The 14,040-nt window shown below is 44.2% G+C and overlaps 1 protein-coding gene across 2 annotated transcripts in view; it reads right to left on the reverse strand.

Annotated features, from left to right (window-relative positions):
- CD99 (CD99 molecule (Xg blood group)) overlaps positions 1-14,040 on the reverse strand; it is a 45,700-nt gene that overhangs the window by 13,542 nt on the left and 18,118 nt on the right. The window contains exons 3-8 of one of the 2 annotated variants that reach the window (XM_038757036.1): positions 12,337-12,375; positions 10,454-10,501; positions 8,276-8,311; positions 6,674-6,727; positions 5,079-5,138; positions 1,951-1,992 (exon numbers count right to left, since the gene is read on the reverse strand). In XM_038757036.1, coding sequence (XP_038612964.1) covers positions 1,951-1,992; positions 5,079-5,138; positions 6,674-6,727; positions 8,276-8,311; positions 10,454-10,501; positions 12,337-12,375 — 279 coding nt within the window. The remainder of the gene's footprint in view (positions 1-1,950; positions 1,993-5,078; positions 5,139-6,673; positions 6,728-8,275; positions 8,312-10,453; positions 10,502-12,336; positions 12,376-14,040) is intronic. The other variant, XM_038757037.1, reaches the window with a different exon arrangement.

The following is a 14,040-nucleotide window of genomic DNA, read 5'->3' on the forward strand; positions in this document are numbered from 1 at the left end:
GGGATTATAGGTACACAGTCAGCACTCAATCACATTTACTGAGCGCTTACTGTGTGCAGAGCACTGTATTAAGCACAACTGAAAACTCCTCAGAGAAAAATGCCAGCAACGGCTCTTATTTGGGTAGTACTTTAGAAATAAAATGTTGGTTTTTTTTCTTGAAGTCCTGTTATTCCTTAGACAAGACCAGAAAGCAAAGAGACTACAAAATGGCCCAGTGGAAGCACTGTCTCCGACTCTCTTATGTAAGAACAAAATCAATCCAATTCAATTTGCAGGAGGAAGAGAGAGTTAATAAAACAGTTTGTGGTTGGCAAAGCCCCCGTCTGCAAACAAGAAAACTGTCCTTGGCTGAGAAATCCTCCCCTAAATAACTGGGAAAGAGGCTAGATAATCAGGATTTATAAGATACTCATCCTAAAAGACATTCCCTGCTAGCCTCTTCTTTGCCCGGTTTCTCCTCTGGATGTGAATTCCCCTTCCTGCCCACAGAAGTGTCTTTTCAACCCCAATCAAGGTTATTTCTCAAGCGCTTACCATGTGCAGAGCACTGTACTAAATGCTTGGCAGAGTACAACTCAACAGGGTTGGCATACATGTTCCCCACTCACAACAAGCTTCCAGTCTAGCGGCAAGTCATTTTCCTTTTACTATTACATCAGTTCTCCGATTTTCTTTTCCCAAAAGGGGAGAAACCCACAACCCACCATTCATTCATTCATTCCTTTAAATGGTATTTAATGAGCACTTAGTTTCATTCATTCATTCAATCGTATTTATTGAGCCGTACTGTCTGCAGAGCACTGTACTAAGCGTTTGGAAAGTACAATTTGGCAACAAATAGAGACAATCCCTACCCAACAATGGGCTCACAGTCTAGAAGGGGGGAGACGGACAACAGAACCAAACAAAACAAGCGGACAGGCATCAAGAGCATCAATATAAATAAATAGAAATATAAGTATGTAGAATGATCTGCCCTGACCAACCACCATTCTGGGAAGAATTCATTTATTCATTCATTCAGTTTTATTTATTGAGTGCACAGCACTGTACTCAGTGCTTGGGAGAGTACAATACACAATAAGCAGACATTCCCTGCCCACAGTGAGCTTACAGTCTAGAAGGGACATAATAATGATGGCATTTATTAAGCGCTTACTATGTGCAAGGCACTGTTCTAAGCGCTGGGGTGGTTACAAGGTGATCAGGTTGTCCCACGGGGGGCTCTCAGTCTTAATCTCCATTTTACACGTTAGGGAGCCTTGAAGGAAGCGGGGCTTGGCGCCCAAAGGCCGAATGCGATCAAAGAAGATGGTCTGTAAGCTTCGGCAGCCTAGCAATTTGTCATTTATTGGATTCTCCCGCTTGTCCTACACGTCAAGAATGGTTGGCCCTCAAATGTCCGGCAGCGGGAAAACTTTGGCAGCAGAGGCGGAAATCTAGACCACCAAGACTGTAAGCTCCAGCTGGGCAGGGAACGTTTCTACCAGATCTGTTATATCGTACTCTCCAAAGCGCTAGGTGCACTGCTCTGCACTCAGTAAGCGCTCAATAAATACAACTGAATGAATGAATAATGGTCACTCACTTCTCCTCCTTACAGAAAAGAGAATTCCTAAGGAGGCCAGAGAGGATGGAAGCCAAGGAACAGAGAAGTCTTCCTGAGGCACCTACACTGTAAACTCACTGTGTCTGCTTATTGTTATATTGTACTCTCCCAAACACTAAGTACAGTGTTTTGCACACAGTCAGTGCTCAGTTAATATGACTGAATGAACAACTGCATCACTGACTGATCACCGCCTTATTTTCTGACTGGACCCAATGGGCTTTTATTGGGTTCATAAAATGGAGATGGTGCTGTACTCTCATTTAGGAATTTTGACTGTGTTGACCCTCTCTTATCCTGGTTAGAGACCGCACATATTATAAATATCAGGCACTTACCATCTGACTGTTCATTGTGATTAGAATCCGGCTGATCATGACCTACAAAAGATTAACCGATTTAGGACAGTGGGAATCCATGAGGTGAACGATAGGTGTGTTGGAGATACTCTCTTTCACAGAAGATCACAATTCCCCACACACCTAGTTTTCACAACTTTCATTCATTCATTCAATCGTATTTATTGAGCGCTTACTGTGTGCAGAGCACTGTACTAAGCGCTTGGGAAGTACAAGGTGACAACATATAGAGACGGTCCCTACCCAACAGTGGGCTCAGAGTCTAGAAGGGGGAGACAGACAACAAAACAAAACAACGGAAACTGCAAATGGCAATAAGCATTCGACCACAAACCTGGGGGAATGTAATAATAATAATGGCATTTGTTAAGTGCTTACTTTGTGCAAAGCACTGTTCTAAGTGCTGGGGGGATACAAGGTGATCAGGCTGTCCCCCATGGGGCTCACAGTCTTAATCCCCATTTTACAGATGAGGTCACTGAGGCTCAGAGCCCGCCTTACCTCCTTCCCTTCCCCACAGCACCTGTATATATGTATATATGTTTTTACGTCTTTATTACTCTACTAATTTTATTTGTACATATTTATTCTATTTATTTTATTTTGTTAATATGTTTTGTTTTGTTCTCTGTCTCCCCCTTCTAGACTGGGAGCCCACTGTTGGGTAGGGACCACCTCTATATGTTGCCAACTTGTACTTCCCAAGTGCTTAGTACAGTGCTCTGCACACAGTAAGCACTCAATAAACACAATTGATTGATTGATTGATTGATTAAATGACTTGCCCAAGGTCACACAGCAGACATGTGGCGGAGCCGGGATTAGAACCCATGACCTCTGACTCCCAAGCCCGGGCTCTTTCCACTGAGCCACGTTGCTTCTCTAATTGTACCCTGTACTCTATTTGAAGATTATATGTGGGTCTCTGCCTTCTGAATCAAATAAAAATCAGAAAAGATTGGCTCAACTGGACTGATAGTTTTTCAAGGTCTGGGACTTGAGTGGCTCCTGGGCTCCGCATGGAGAAATCCCCAAACGTTCAATTTGATTTGCCTTAAATCCCGGCCTTTGATGTGTCCAACCGCCAAATTCCATCCTCTGAGCACCTCAATCCCTGAAAACCTTGGCGTCCATAGAATTCTTCCTGTTGTGATGCTCCCCTCGTCCCCCTCTCCATCCCCCCTGCCTTACCTCCTTCCCTTCCCCACAGCACCTGTATATACGTATATATGTTTGTATATATTTATTACTCTATTTATTTATTTATTTTACTTGTACATATCTATTCTATTTATTTTATTTTGTTAATATGTTTGGTTTTGTTCTCTGTCACCCCCTTCTAGACTGTGAGCCCACTGTTGGGTAGGGACTGTCTCTATATGTTGCCAACTTGGACTTCCCAAGCGCTTAGTACAGTGCTCTGCACAAAGTAAGCGCTCAATGAGTACGACTGATTGACTGAATTGGAAAACTGAGAAAGGGACGATCAGACAGAGCCTCCTGGCTCGATCAGAGGGAGCCACTCAAGTAGAGCCCAGGCCTGGGTTCTAATCCCAGCTCTGCCACTTGGCACGCAGTGTGACCCTGAGAAAGTCATTTCTAGACTGTGAGCCCCTTGTTGGGTAGGGACCGCCTCTATACTTTACCAACTTGTACTTCCCAAGGGCTTAGTACAGTGCTCTGCACACAATAAGCGCTCAATAAATACGACTGAATGAATGAATTTCACTTTTCTGGACTGGGACTTTCCAAGCGCTTAGTACAGTGCTCTGCACACAGTAAGCGCTCAATAAATACGATTGAATGAATTAATGAATGGACCCTCGACGACCTCATCTGTAAAAAGGGGATTAAGACTGTGAGCCCTCAGGTGGGACAGGGACCGTGTCCAACCTGATTAGCTTGTATCTACCCTAGTGCTTAGAACAGGACCTTGCACAAAGTAATGGCTTTATTTTTTATGGAATTCGTTAAGTGCTTATTATTTGCGAGGCATTGTAATAAATTCTGGGGTAGATACAAGCGCATAAGAAATACCACACATGAAAAAAAAGGTACAAAGGTACAGTCACCAATATCCATTCCAGTTCAACCACTATCCCATCCACAGTGGGATCTGATGGTGCCTGCCCGCGAGGAGCCAACTGGCCCAGTGGCCAGAGCCCGGGTTCTCAAAGGACCTGGGTTCGAATCCCGGCTCCTCCATTTGTCTGCTCTGTCACCGTGGGCAAGTCACTTCACTTCCCTGGGCCTCAGTTCCCTCATCTGGAAAATGGAGATTCAGACCATAAAGCCCATCTGGGACATGGACTGTGGCCAACCTAATTAGCTTAAATGTACAGCAGCACTTAGTACAGTGCCTGGCACATAATAAGTGCTTAACAAATAAAAAGGAGCTTGCACCCTAATTGGACAGGTGAATCCACACAGACCAGCCTACCACAGTTAAATGGGACAGACTAATAATAGTAACATTATTATTATTATTATAGTGGCTCAGTGGAAAGAGCAAGGGCTTTGGAGTCAGAGGTCATGGGTTCAAATCCCAGCTCCGCCGATTGTCAGCTGTGTGACTATGGGCAAGTCACAACTTCTCTGTGCCTCAGTTACCTCATCTGTAAAATGGGAATGAAAACTGTGAGCACTCCGTGGGACAACCTGATCACTTTGTAACCTTCCCAGCGCTTAGAACAGCGCTTGGCACATAGTAAGCGCTTAATATATGCCATTATTATAATTATAATAATAATATCATGATGATGATGACGATGTTGCTATTTATGAAGCGCTTACCGTGTGCCAAGCACTGTTCTAAGTGCTGGGGTACAACCTAAACAGGTTGGACACAGTCTCTGTCCCACATGGGGCTCACGGTCTTAATCTCCATTTTACAGATGAGGGAACGGAGGCCCAGAGAAGTGACCCGCCCAAGGTCGCACGGTAGACAAGCGGAGGAGCCGGAATTAGAAGTGAGGTCCTTCTGGCTCCTAAGCCCAGGCTCTATCACCTGCACGTACAACAGCTGCGTTGCTAAGCGTGCCACTGTGGTTGATAGGATGGGCCACCAGAGAAGGTAGCCCAGGGGAGAGAAGAGACAGTCCATCTACCTCCCGGGCGAGGATGCGGGTTGGGGTTTGCATCGATGAGATCGTCGTCAGAGATGCTACCTGTTGTGGACAAAACAGAAGCATTCGGCTTCAAGGCTGTCCATCCCCTAGCCCCCTCCTACCTCCCCTCCCTTCTCTCCTTCTCCAGCCCAGCCCGCACCCTCCGCTCCTCTGCCGCTAACCTCCTCACCGTTAGGCCTCGTTCTCGCCTGTCCCGCCGTCGACCCCCAGCCCACGTCATCCCCCTGGCCTGGAATGCCCTCCCTCCGCACATCCGCCAAGCTCGCTCTCTTCCTCCCTTCAAGGCCCTACTGAGAGCTCACCTCCTCCAGGAGGCCTTCCCACACTGAGCCCCCTCCTTCCTCTCCCCCTCCTCCCCCTCTCCATCCCTCCATATTACCTCCTTTCCCTCCCCACAGCACCTGCATATATATATATATATGTTTGTACATATTTATTACTCTATTTATTTTACTTGCACATATCTATTCTATTTATTTTATTTTGTTAATATGTTTTGTTTTGTTGTCTGTCTCCCCCTTCTAGACTGTGAGCCCGCTGTTGGGTAGGGACCGTCTCTACATGCTGCCAACTTGGACTTCCCAAGCGCTTAGTACAGTGCTCTGTACACAATAAGCGCTCAACAAATACGATTGAATGAATGAGTGAATGAATTAACCGCTGGATTACCATGGGCAAACCGCTTCACACCACCCTGGGCCTCAGTTCCCACCTCAGCAAAAATGGGTATCCGATACCTAGTCTCCCTCCTACTTAAGGCTAATAATTATAATCGTCATCATCATTTTGGTATTTGTTAAGCGCTTACCATGTGCAATGCACCGTTCTAAGCGCTGAGGAGGATACAAGGTGATCAGGTTGTCCCATGTGGGGCTCACAATCTTAATCCCCATTTTACAGATGAGGGAACTGAGGCACAGAGAAGTTCAGTGACTTGCCCAAAGTCACACAGCTGACAAACGGCGGAGCCGGGATAATAACAGTATTTATTAAGTACTTACTTTGTACTAGGCACTGTCCTAAGCGCTGGGGTAGATACAAGATAACTGGGTTGGACATAGATTGTCTGGTCTGCTATTTCTGGAAAAGGCAGAACGCGAGCTCGACTGGCATTTTAACAAGGGGGGAAGAGGCACTGCTAAGCTCTGGAAATAACATCACCAGGATCTGCTTTCCGAACCCCAGAAAGATGGGATCGGTACCGGGTAAACTGATCCAAACATCTCTGGTTCCACCCAGGCCTCAGTGCCAGCTTCCTTTTATTGTTAATAATAATAATAACAATAGTAATAATAATACTTATTAAGCGCTTACTATCTGCCAAGCACTGTTCTAAGCACTGAGGCAGGTACAAGTTCACGAGGTTGGACGCAGTCCCTGTCCCACGCGGGGCTCACACTCTCATCTCCATTTTCCAGATGAGGTAACCGAGGCCCAGAGAAGTGATATGACTTGCCCAAGGTCACACAGCAGACATGAGGTGGAGTCGGGATTAGAACTCAGGTCCTTCTGACTCTAAGGTCTGTGTTCTAGCCACTAAGCCATGCTTTTCATCACAATGTCAGTGGGCTCACCGGAATTTCCAGGGTTGGGAGGGGGCTGAGGTTGCGGTTTGGGATTCACGTCATCTGTGAACGACAAGAGAGGGAGACACAAATGTGTAAGAGACAGGGTAAAATAAAATGCCTGGAATCTCTACCATCCCTAATCTCACCCACATCAAACTGGTGGAAATACTTCTTTCCTTCATTAATTCATTTAATCATATTTATCGAGTACTTACTGTGTGCACAGCACTGTACTAAGCACTTGGGAAGTACAAGTTGGCAACATATAAGGACGGTCCCTACCCAACAGTGGGCTCACATACACACACACAAAACATATACAAACACACACACCATTCATACGTATGTGTATATGTGTATAAGTATACACACATGTATGTGTTTAATCAATCAATCGTATCTATTGAGCGCTTACTGTGTGCAGAGCACTGTACTAAGCACTTGGGAAGTACAAGTTGGCAATATATAGAGACAGTCCCTACCCAACAGTGGGCTCACAGTCTAGAAGGGGGAGACAGAGAACAAAACCAAACATATTAACAAAATAAAATAAATAGAATAGATATGTACAAGTAAAATAAATAGAGTAATAAATATGTACAAACATATATACATATGTATACACATATATGTATGTACACACACACTATATTCATTCATTCAATCGTATTTATTGAGCGCTTACTGTGTGCAGAGCACTGCACTAAGCGCTTGGGAAGGACAAGTTGGCAACATATAGAGACGGTCCCTACCCAACAGTGGGCTCACAGTCTAGAAGGGGGAGACAGAGAACAAAACCAAACATATTAACAAAATAAAATAAATAGAATAGATATGTACAAGTAAAATAGAGTAATAAATATGTACAAACATATATACATATGTATATACATATATGTATGTACACACACACTACATTCATTCATTCAATCGTATTTATTGAGCGCTTACTGTGTGCAGAGCACTGTACTAAGCGCTTGGGAAGTACAAGTTGGAAACATATAGAGACGGTCCCTACCCAACAGTGGGCTCACAGTCTAGAAGGGGGAGACAGACAAGAAGACAAAACATATTAACAAAATAAATAAATAGAATAAATATGCATAAATAAACACTATATATATGTATATATGTTGTGTGTGTATACGTACACACACAGCATATATACAAACACACATACACCGTTCACATACACATAGGACCCAATCAGATGACGTCCAATTTACCTCAGCGCTTAATATCGTGTCTGGCATACAGTAAGCGCTCAACAAATACAATGTAAGGAAAAGAAAAGAGTAGGTAGACACAATCCCTATTCTCAAGGAGATTATACTCTAGTGGAAGAGTTTACGATATAGTCATAGATAGTGGAGGAGCTTACAATATAGTCCTACCTAGCGTCTTTGTTATGAATGTCAATTCATTTTCACTGTGGTATCCAGTGGATTTTCCTGTTTCTGTGTGTCTGGCTTCTTTCCCTGATTTGGTGAGCCTACTGGGGGGCCTGGCACCTGAACCCTGGTCTATGCCCCAGTGCTTAACACAGGGCTTTGGACATTGTAAGTGTTTCATAAACATGAGAAATAATAATAAGGGCAAGGAGCTTACCGTTTCCTTCACTTAAGGCATCGGACAAATCCAGGTCTACGAGACAGCAGAGCATGATTAACGCAGAAAGCATCTTATAAAGCAAGTGATTTTAGGCACTTCGACTCACATGATTCTCCTGACATTATAGTCTGGTCATTCATTCAGTTGTATTTATTGAGCGCTTACGGTGTGCAGAGCACTGAACTAACCGCTTGGAAAGTACAGTTCATAAACAAATAGAGATAATCCCTGCCCACAATGGGCTCACAGCCTAGATAGGGCGAGACAGACGTTAAAACAAGTAAACAGGCTTCAGTAGCATCATTATAAATAAATAGAATTATAGATATGGCGATAAGCTTTGTACATTAATCTCCTCTGATCTACCCCACTACAAGTTGTTTCCCCTCTCTGTCCCTTTACTTCAAGGAGGTATGGCTTTACAGAGAAGCAGTGTGGCTCAGTGGAATGAGCCCGGGCTTTGGAGTCAGAGGTCAAGGGTTCAAAGCCCAGCTCCCCCAACTGTCAGCTGTGTGGCTTTGGGCAAGGCACTTAACTTCTCTGGGCCTCAGTGACCTCGTCTGTAAAATGGGGATTACAACTGTGAGCCCCCCCGTGGGACAGCCTGATCACCCTGTAACCTCCCCAGCGCTTAGAACAGTGCTTTGCACATAGTAAGTGCTTCATAAATGCCATCATTATTATATTTCTATTCATACTGATGTCTGTCTCCCCCTCTAAATCATAAGCTTGTTGTGGGCAGGGTCCATGTCTCCCAATTCTGTTGTACTGTCCTCTCCCAAGTGCTCAGTACAGTTCTCTGCACCGAGTAAGCGCTCAATAAATACCACTATTAACTGACTAATGTCTGCCTCTCCCTCTAGACTGAAACTTCACGGGCAAGGTACATATCTCCCAACTCCGTTGCACTGTATCTCTCAGTGGTAATTATCGAACGCTTCCTGTGTGCACAGCACTGTACTAAACACATAGGAGAGTACAAAACAATAATATAACAGACACATTTCCTGCCCACAGCAAATTTATTCATTCATTCATTCAATCATATTTATTGAGCGCTTACTGTGTGCAGAGCACTGTACTAAGCGCTTGGGAAGTACTTGAGGGGGGCTGACCACTGATGATGACAATAAGCAATCGTACTTCTCCCATCGAGACTCGGAAATCCGCCCCCCGCAATGACCTGTTGCTGCTCTTTGGGGCTGGGATACTGAACCATCAAGAAAAGTGGCACCCGCAAATTCCTCTCTAACGGCTCTTCATTTTAAACTTGAATTTAGAGAAACGGGCCCGAGTTACCAAACGTTAATCAATCATCAACCCTATTTACTGAGCGCTTACTGTGTGCACAGCACTGTACTAAGCGCTTGGGAGAGTACAATACAACAGAGCTGGTAGAGCCACAACAAGCTTACGTTCTAGACACTGTACTTCTAAAATACCTCAGGATTGCACTAGTTAACACCTAGTTGAGAAGCAGGGTGGCCTAGTGGATACAGCCTGGGGCCTGAGAGTCAAAGGAACTGAGTTCTAATCCCGGCTCCTCCACATGTCTGCTGCGTGTCCTTGGAGAGCAGCAGAGTGGCTCAGTGGAAAGAGCACGGGCTCTGGAGTCAGAGGTCACGGGTTCAAATCCCAGCTCCACCAACTGTCAGCTGTGTGATTTTGGGCAAGTCACTTAACTTCTCTGTGCCTCAGTTATCTCATCTGTAAAATGGGGATTAAGACTGTGAGCCCCCCGTGGGACAACCTGATCCCCAGTGCTTAGAACAGTGCTTTGCACATAGTAAGCGCTTAATAAGCGCTTCTAGACTGTGAGCCCACTGTTGGGTAGGGACCGTCTCTACATGTTGCCAACTTGTACTTCCCAAGTGCTTAGTACAGTGTTCTGCACACAGTAAGCGCTCAATAAATACGATTGATTGATTGATTGATTGATAAATGCTATCATTATTATTATTATTATTTCACTTCTCTATGCCTCAGTTCCCTCACCTGCAAAGTAGGGATTCAATATTTGCTTTCCCGCCTATTTAGACTGAGAGCCCCATGTGGGACCTGATTATCTCAAACCTACCCCATTGTTTGGCACAAAGCAAGTGCTTAAGAAACACTAAAATTATTATGATATTATTATTATTGTCATTGTTAAAACATCCCAAGTTTTCTACTCACCGGAACTTGGCTTTCTGGTGGGAACGGATGGTTTCTTCGTTATTTTCTCTAAGGGAAAGTAAGGTGATAGTCAATAAAATGTCTACTGACCTAATTCCCTCCCAATGTTAACCATTCCTTAAAAAGGGGAATTAAATCGAAGAAAATCTTAAACCACTTTCAGGTCACACTGCAATACATTTCAGAATGGAGCGCGTGGATAAAAATGACAGAGCTTCACGGGGAAATAAGATAACTGTTTTCCCTCCCCCGTGAACGGAGAGCCTTGGATGGACAGGAACTGCGTCTAACCTGGTGGCCTTGTATCTACCCCACCGCTGAGTAGAGTGCTTGGCGTAGAATAAGATCTTAACAAATACCACCATCATTAGTATCATGAGAAGCTGCACAGCCTAATGGAAAAAGAATGGGTTTGGGAGTTAGAGGACCTGGTTTCTAATCCCACTCTGCCCATAGCTTGCTGTGGGCTGCTTAAAATCTCTATGCCTCAGTTTCCTCACCTGGAAAATGGGGATTAAATCCTACTCCCTCCTACTTAGACTGTGCGTCCCAAGTGGGACGGAGACCGCGTCCAACCTGATTACCTCGTATCTACCCCAGAGCTCAGTACAGTGTCTGGCACATAGTAAGGGCTTAACAAATAGTACAGTGCTCTGCACACAGTAAGCGCTCAATAAATTGAATGAATGAACAAATACCATTTAACAAAAAAAAAAAATCACTGTTTCAGGGCGGGTATGAAGGTCTGCAGTCACCTGGTGTAACCTTATTATTATTATGGTACTTAAGTGCTTGCTCTGTGCCAAGCACTGTACTAAGTATTTAGGTAGATACAAGATAATTTATTTATTTATTTTACTTGTACATATCTACTCTATTTTATTTTATTTTGTTAATATGTCTGGTTTTGTTCTCTGTCTCCCCCTTCTAGACTGTGAGCCCACTGTTGGGTAGGGACTGTCTCTATATGTTGCCAACTTGTACTTCCCAAGCACTTAGTACAGTGCTCTGCACACAGTAAGCACTCAATAAATACGATTGATTGATTGATTGATTGATAATAAGGTTCAAGACAATCCCGGTCCCCTAGGGGCCTTACAGTCGAAGTAGAAGGGAGTAGGACTTAATTCCCACTCTATAGATGAAAAAACTGAGGCACAGAGAAATGATTTGCCCAAGGTCACACAAGAGACAAGAGGCAGAGCCGGGACTAGAACTCAGGTCCTCTGAATCCCAGGGCTGGGCTGTTTCCACTAGGACACACTGCTTCTCAACCTGGTAGAAAGAGTCTCGATCTGACTGTCAGGACATCAGTCACTGAATCAGTGGTATTTCCTGAGCCCTTACAGTGTGCAGAGCACTGCCATTAACCGCTTGGGAGAGTAGGATCCAACAGAGTTGGTGGACACATCCCCTTTCCACAATAAGCTCCTGTGTTCGATTCCCAGGCCTATCACCGGATTGCTGTGCGACCCCTCACGAGTCCCTTAATCTCTCTGTGCCTCAGTAGTCTCCTCTGTAAAATGAAAGGATGATGAGACTCCCCTCCCTGCCTCCGAGAGATGATGAGAGGACAGAGTGAGAGGTTTCATTTTAAAGTGCTTTGGGGAAATAAAAGGGCCATTCGGGTTCGACGTACTATTTATTAGTCTTATAATTGCTGTTATTCTTCTCCAGATATATTCCTCAAGGAGAGACACTACTGCATCAGGACAGATTTCTACTTATTTTAATTGTACTCATAACTTCCAAGTCATAAAAACGACATCAGTATTTGGACCCCAGTTTTCTACAAAGGGAAGATCTGAATTAAGAGTCTTGCTGGAATGAAAGTTAAAAGTAACCAAAGGTTTTTTTTTTTTTTTTTTGTAGAGTTTACTCACCAACATCTTCAAGGGCATCAGATAAATCAAAATCTTGACCTAGGTGAAAACACAGTCAGGTAAGACACAGAAGAGAAAATGGAGGAGATCACAACAATTAAAAGCCAATTAAATCTGGGACAAGGTCCTTGCTTCAGGACTCAGTATTTAACTGTCAGTTCATCTAACGGAGAACTGCATATTTAGTGTACAGTCTTGTGACTTTGTACTTTAGTTCCCTGTAACATGGGGATACCATTCTTGCCGAAATCCACGTTACGGAAACCTCACTCCGTAGTGTTCATCGCGGCAGATGTGCCACACACGAGGAAACACCTTTTTCTTCAGACAGTCCCCGTCTGTATCCAGACAGAAGTGCCTCTTGATTCCCCCTCTGAGTTCTAGCCAAAATGGGTAGTGAAAACGCTCACTGGGAAGAAATGAACGTAGTCTCCTCCTCCTTGGCTTCTCTTTTCTCTGTCTTTTCCTTCTCTTCCAAAAGCACTGTCCCGCTCTCATCCATCGTAAATGTCACTCTTTCTCTGCGTTAATTACGACCCAAGAATCTGAAGACTCCAAAGCTGGAATCACCTCTCGGCCTGAGGTGGCTTTATAGCTGTTCGGTTCAATTCTACCCAAGAAACTCAAGCCTGAGGCGGCGTTACAGTTACTTGGTTATAGCTGTTCGGTTCAATTCAACCCAAGAAACTCAAGCCTGAGGCGGCGTTATAGTTACTTGGTTTGATTCAACCGTATCTGTGAAATGGGGCTTATGACTGGGAGCCCCACATGGGACATGAACTGTGTCCAACCTGATTAGCTTGGATCTACTCTAGTGCTTAGTACAATGCCTGGCACAGAACAGGCGCTGAACAAATACCATTAAAAAGAAAAAAACAACAAAGAACAAAAAAAACCTCTGTCTTTCCCTATATTTAATAATCAATCAGTGATATTTACTAAGTGCTTACTTTGTGCAGAGCACTGTATTAAGCACTCTGAAGGGTACGTCCGTTGGCAGATACAGGCTCTTCCCAGCAAAAACTTACAGCTCAATAATTATGGCACTTGTTAAAAACACTATGTGTCAAGAACCGTTCTAAGCACTGGGGCAGATATTGATTAATTAGGTAGAACACAGTCCCTGTCTCATATAGGGCTTACTAAGTAGGAGCAAGAACAGAAACTGAATCCTTCTCTCCAGTGGGGCTCCAAGTCAATATCGTTTAAGGCTTTAGTGACTGCTCCAATAAACCCTTCTTTTATGGTATTTGTTACCTGTTTTCTTTATGCCAGGCATTATACTAAGCACCCGGGTGAATACAAGATAATCTGGTTGGACACCGTTCCTGTCCCACAGGGGGCTCATCATCTTAATCCCCATTTTACTGATGAGTCCCAGAGAAGTGACCCTGGGCAAGTCACCTCGATTTCTCTGGGCCTCACTCGCCTCATCTGTACAGTGGGGATTGAGACTGTGAGCCCCAGGTGGGACAGGGACTGTGTTTAACCCAAATAGCTCGTATCCACCTAAGCGCTTAGTACAGTGCCTGGCACTTAATAACCACTTAACAAATTCCCCCTCCCCATCCCCCCGCCTTACCTCCTTCCCCTCCCCACAGCACCTGTATATATGTATATACGTTTGTACGTATTTATTACTCTATTTTATTTGTCCCTATTTATTCTATTTATTTTATTTTGTTAATATGTTTTGTGTTGTTC

Source organism: Tachyglossus aculeatus, chromosome 15, assembly GCF_015852505.1.
Source record: "Tachyglossus aculeatus isolate mTacAcu1 chromosome 15, mTacAcu1.pri, whole genome shotgun sequence".
Taxonomy (NCBI): domain Eukaryota; kingdom Metazoa; phylum Chordata; class Mammalia; order Monotremata; family Tachyglossidae; genus Tachyglossus; species Tachyglossus aculeatus.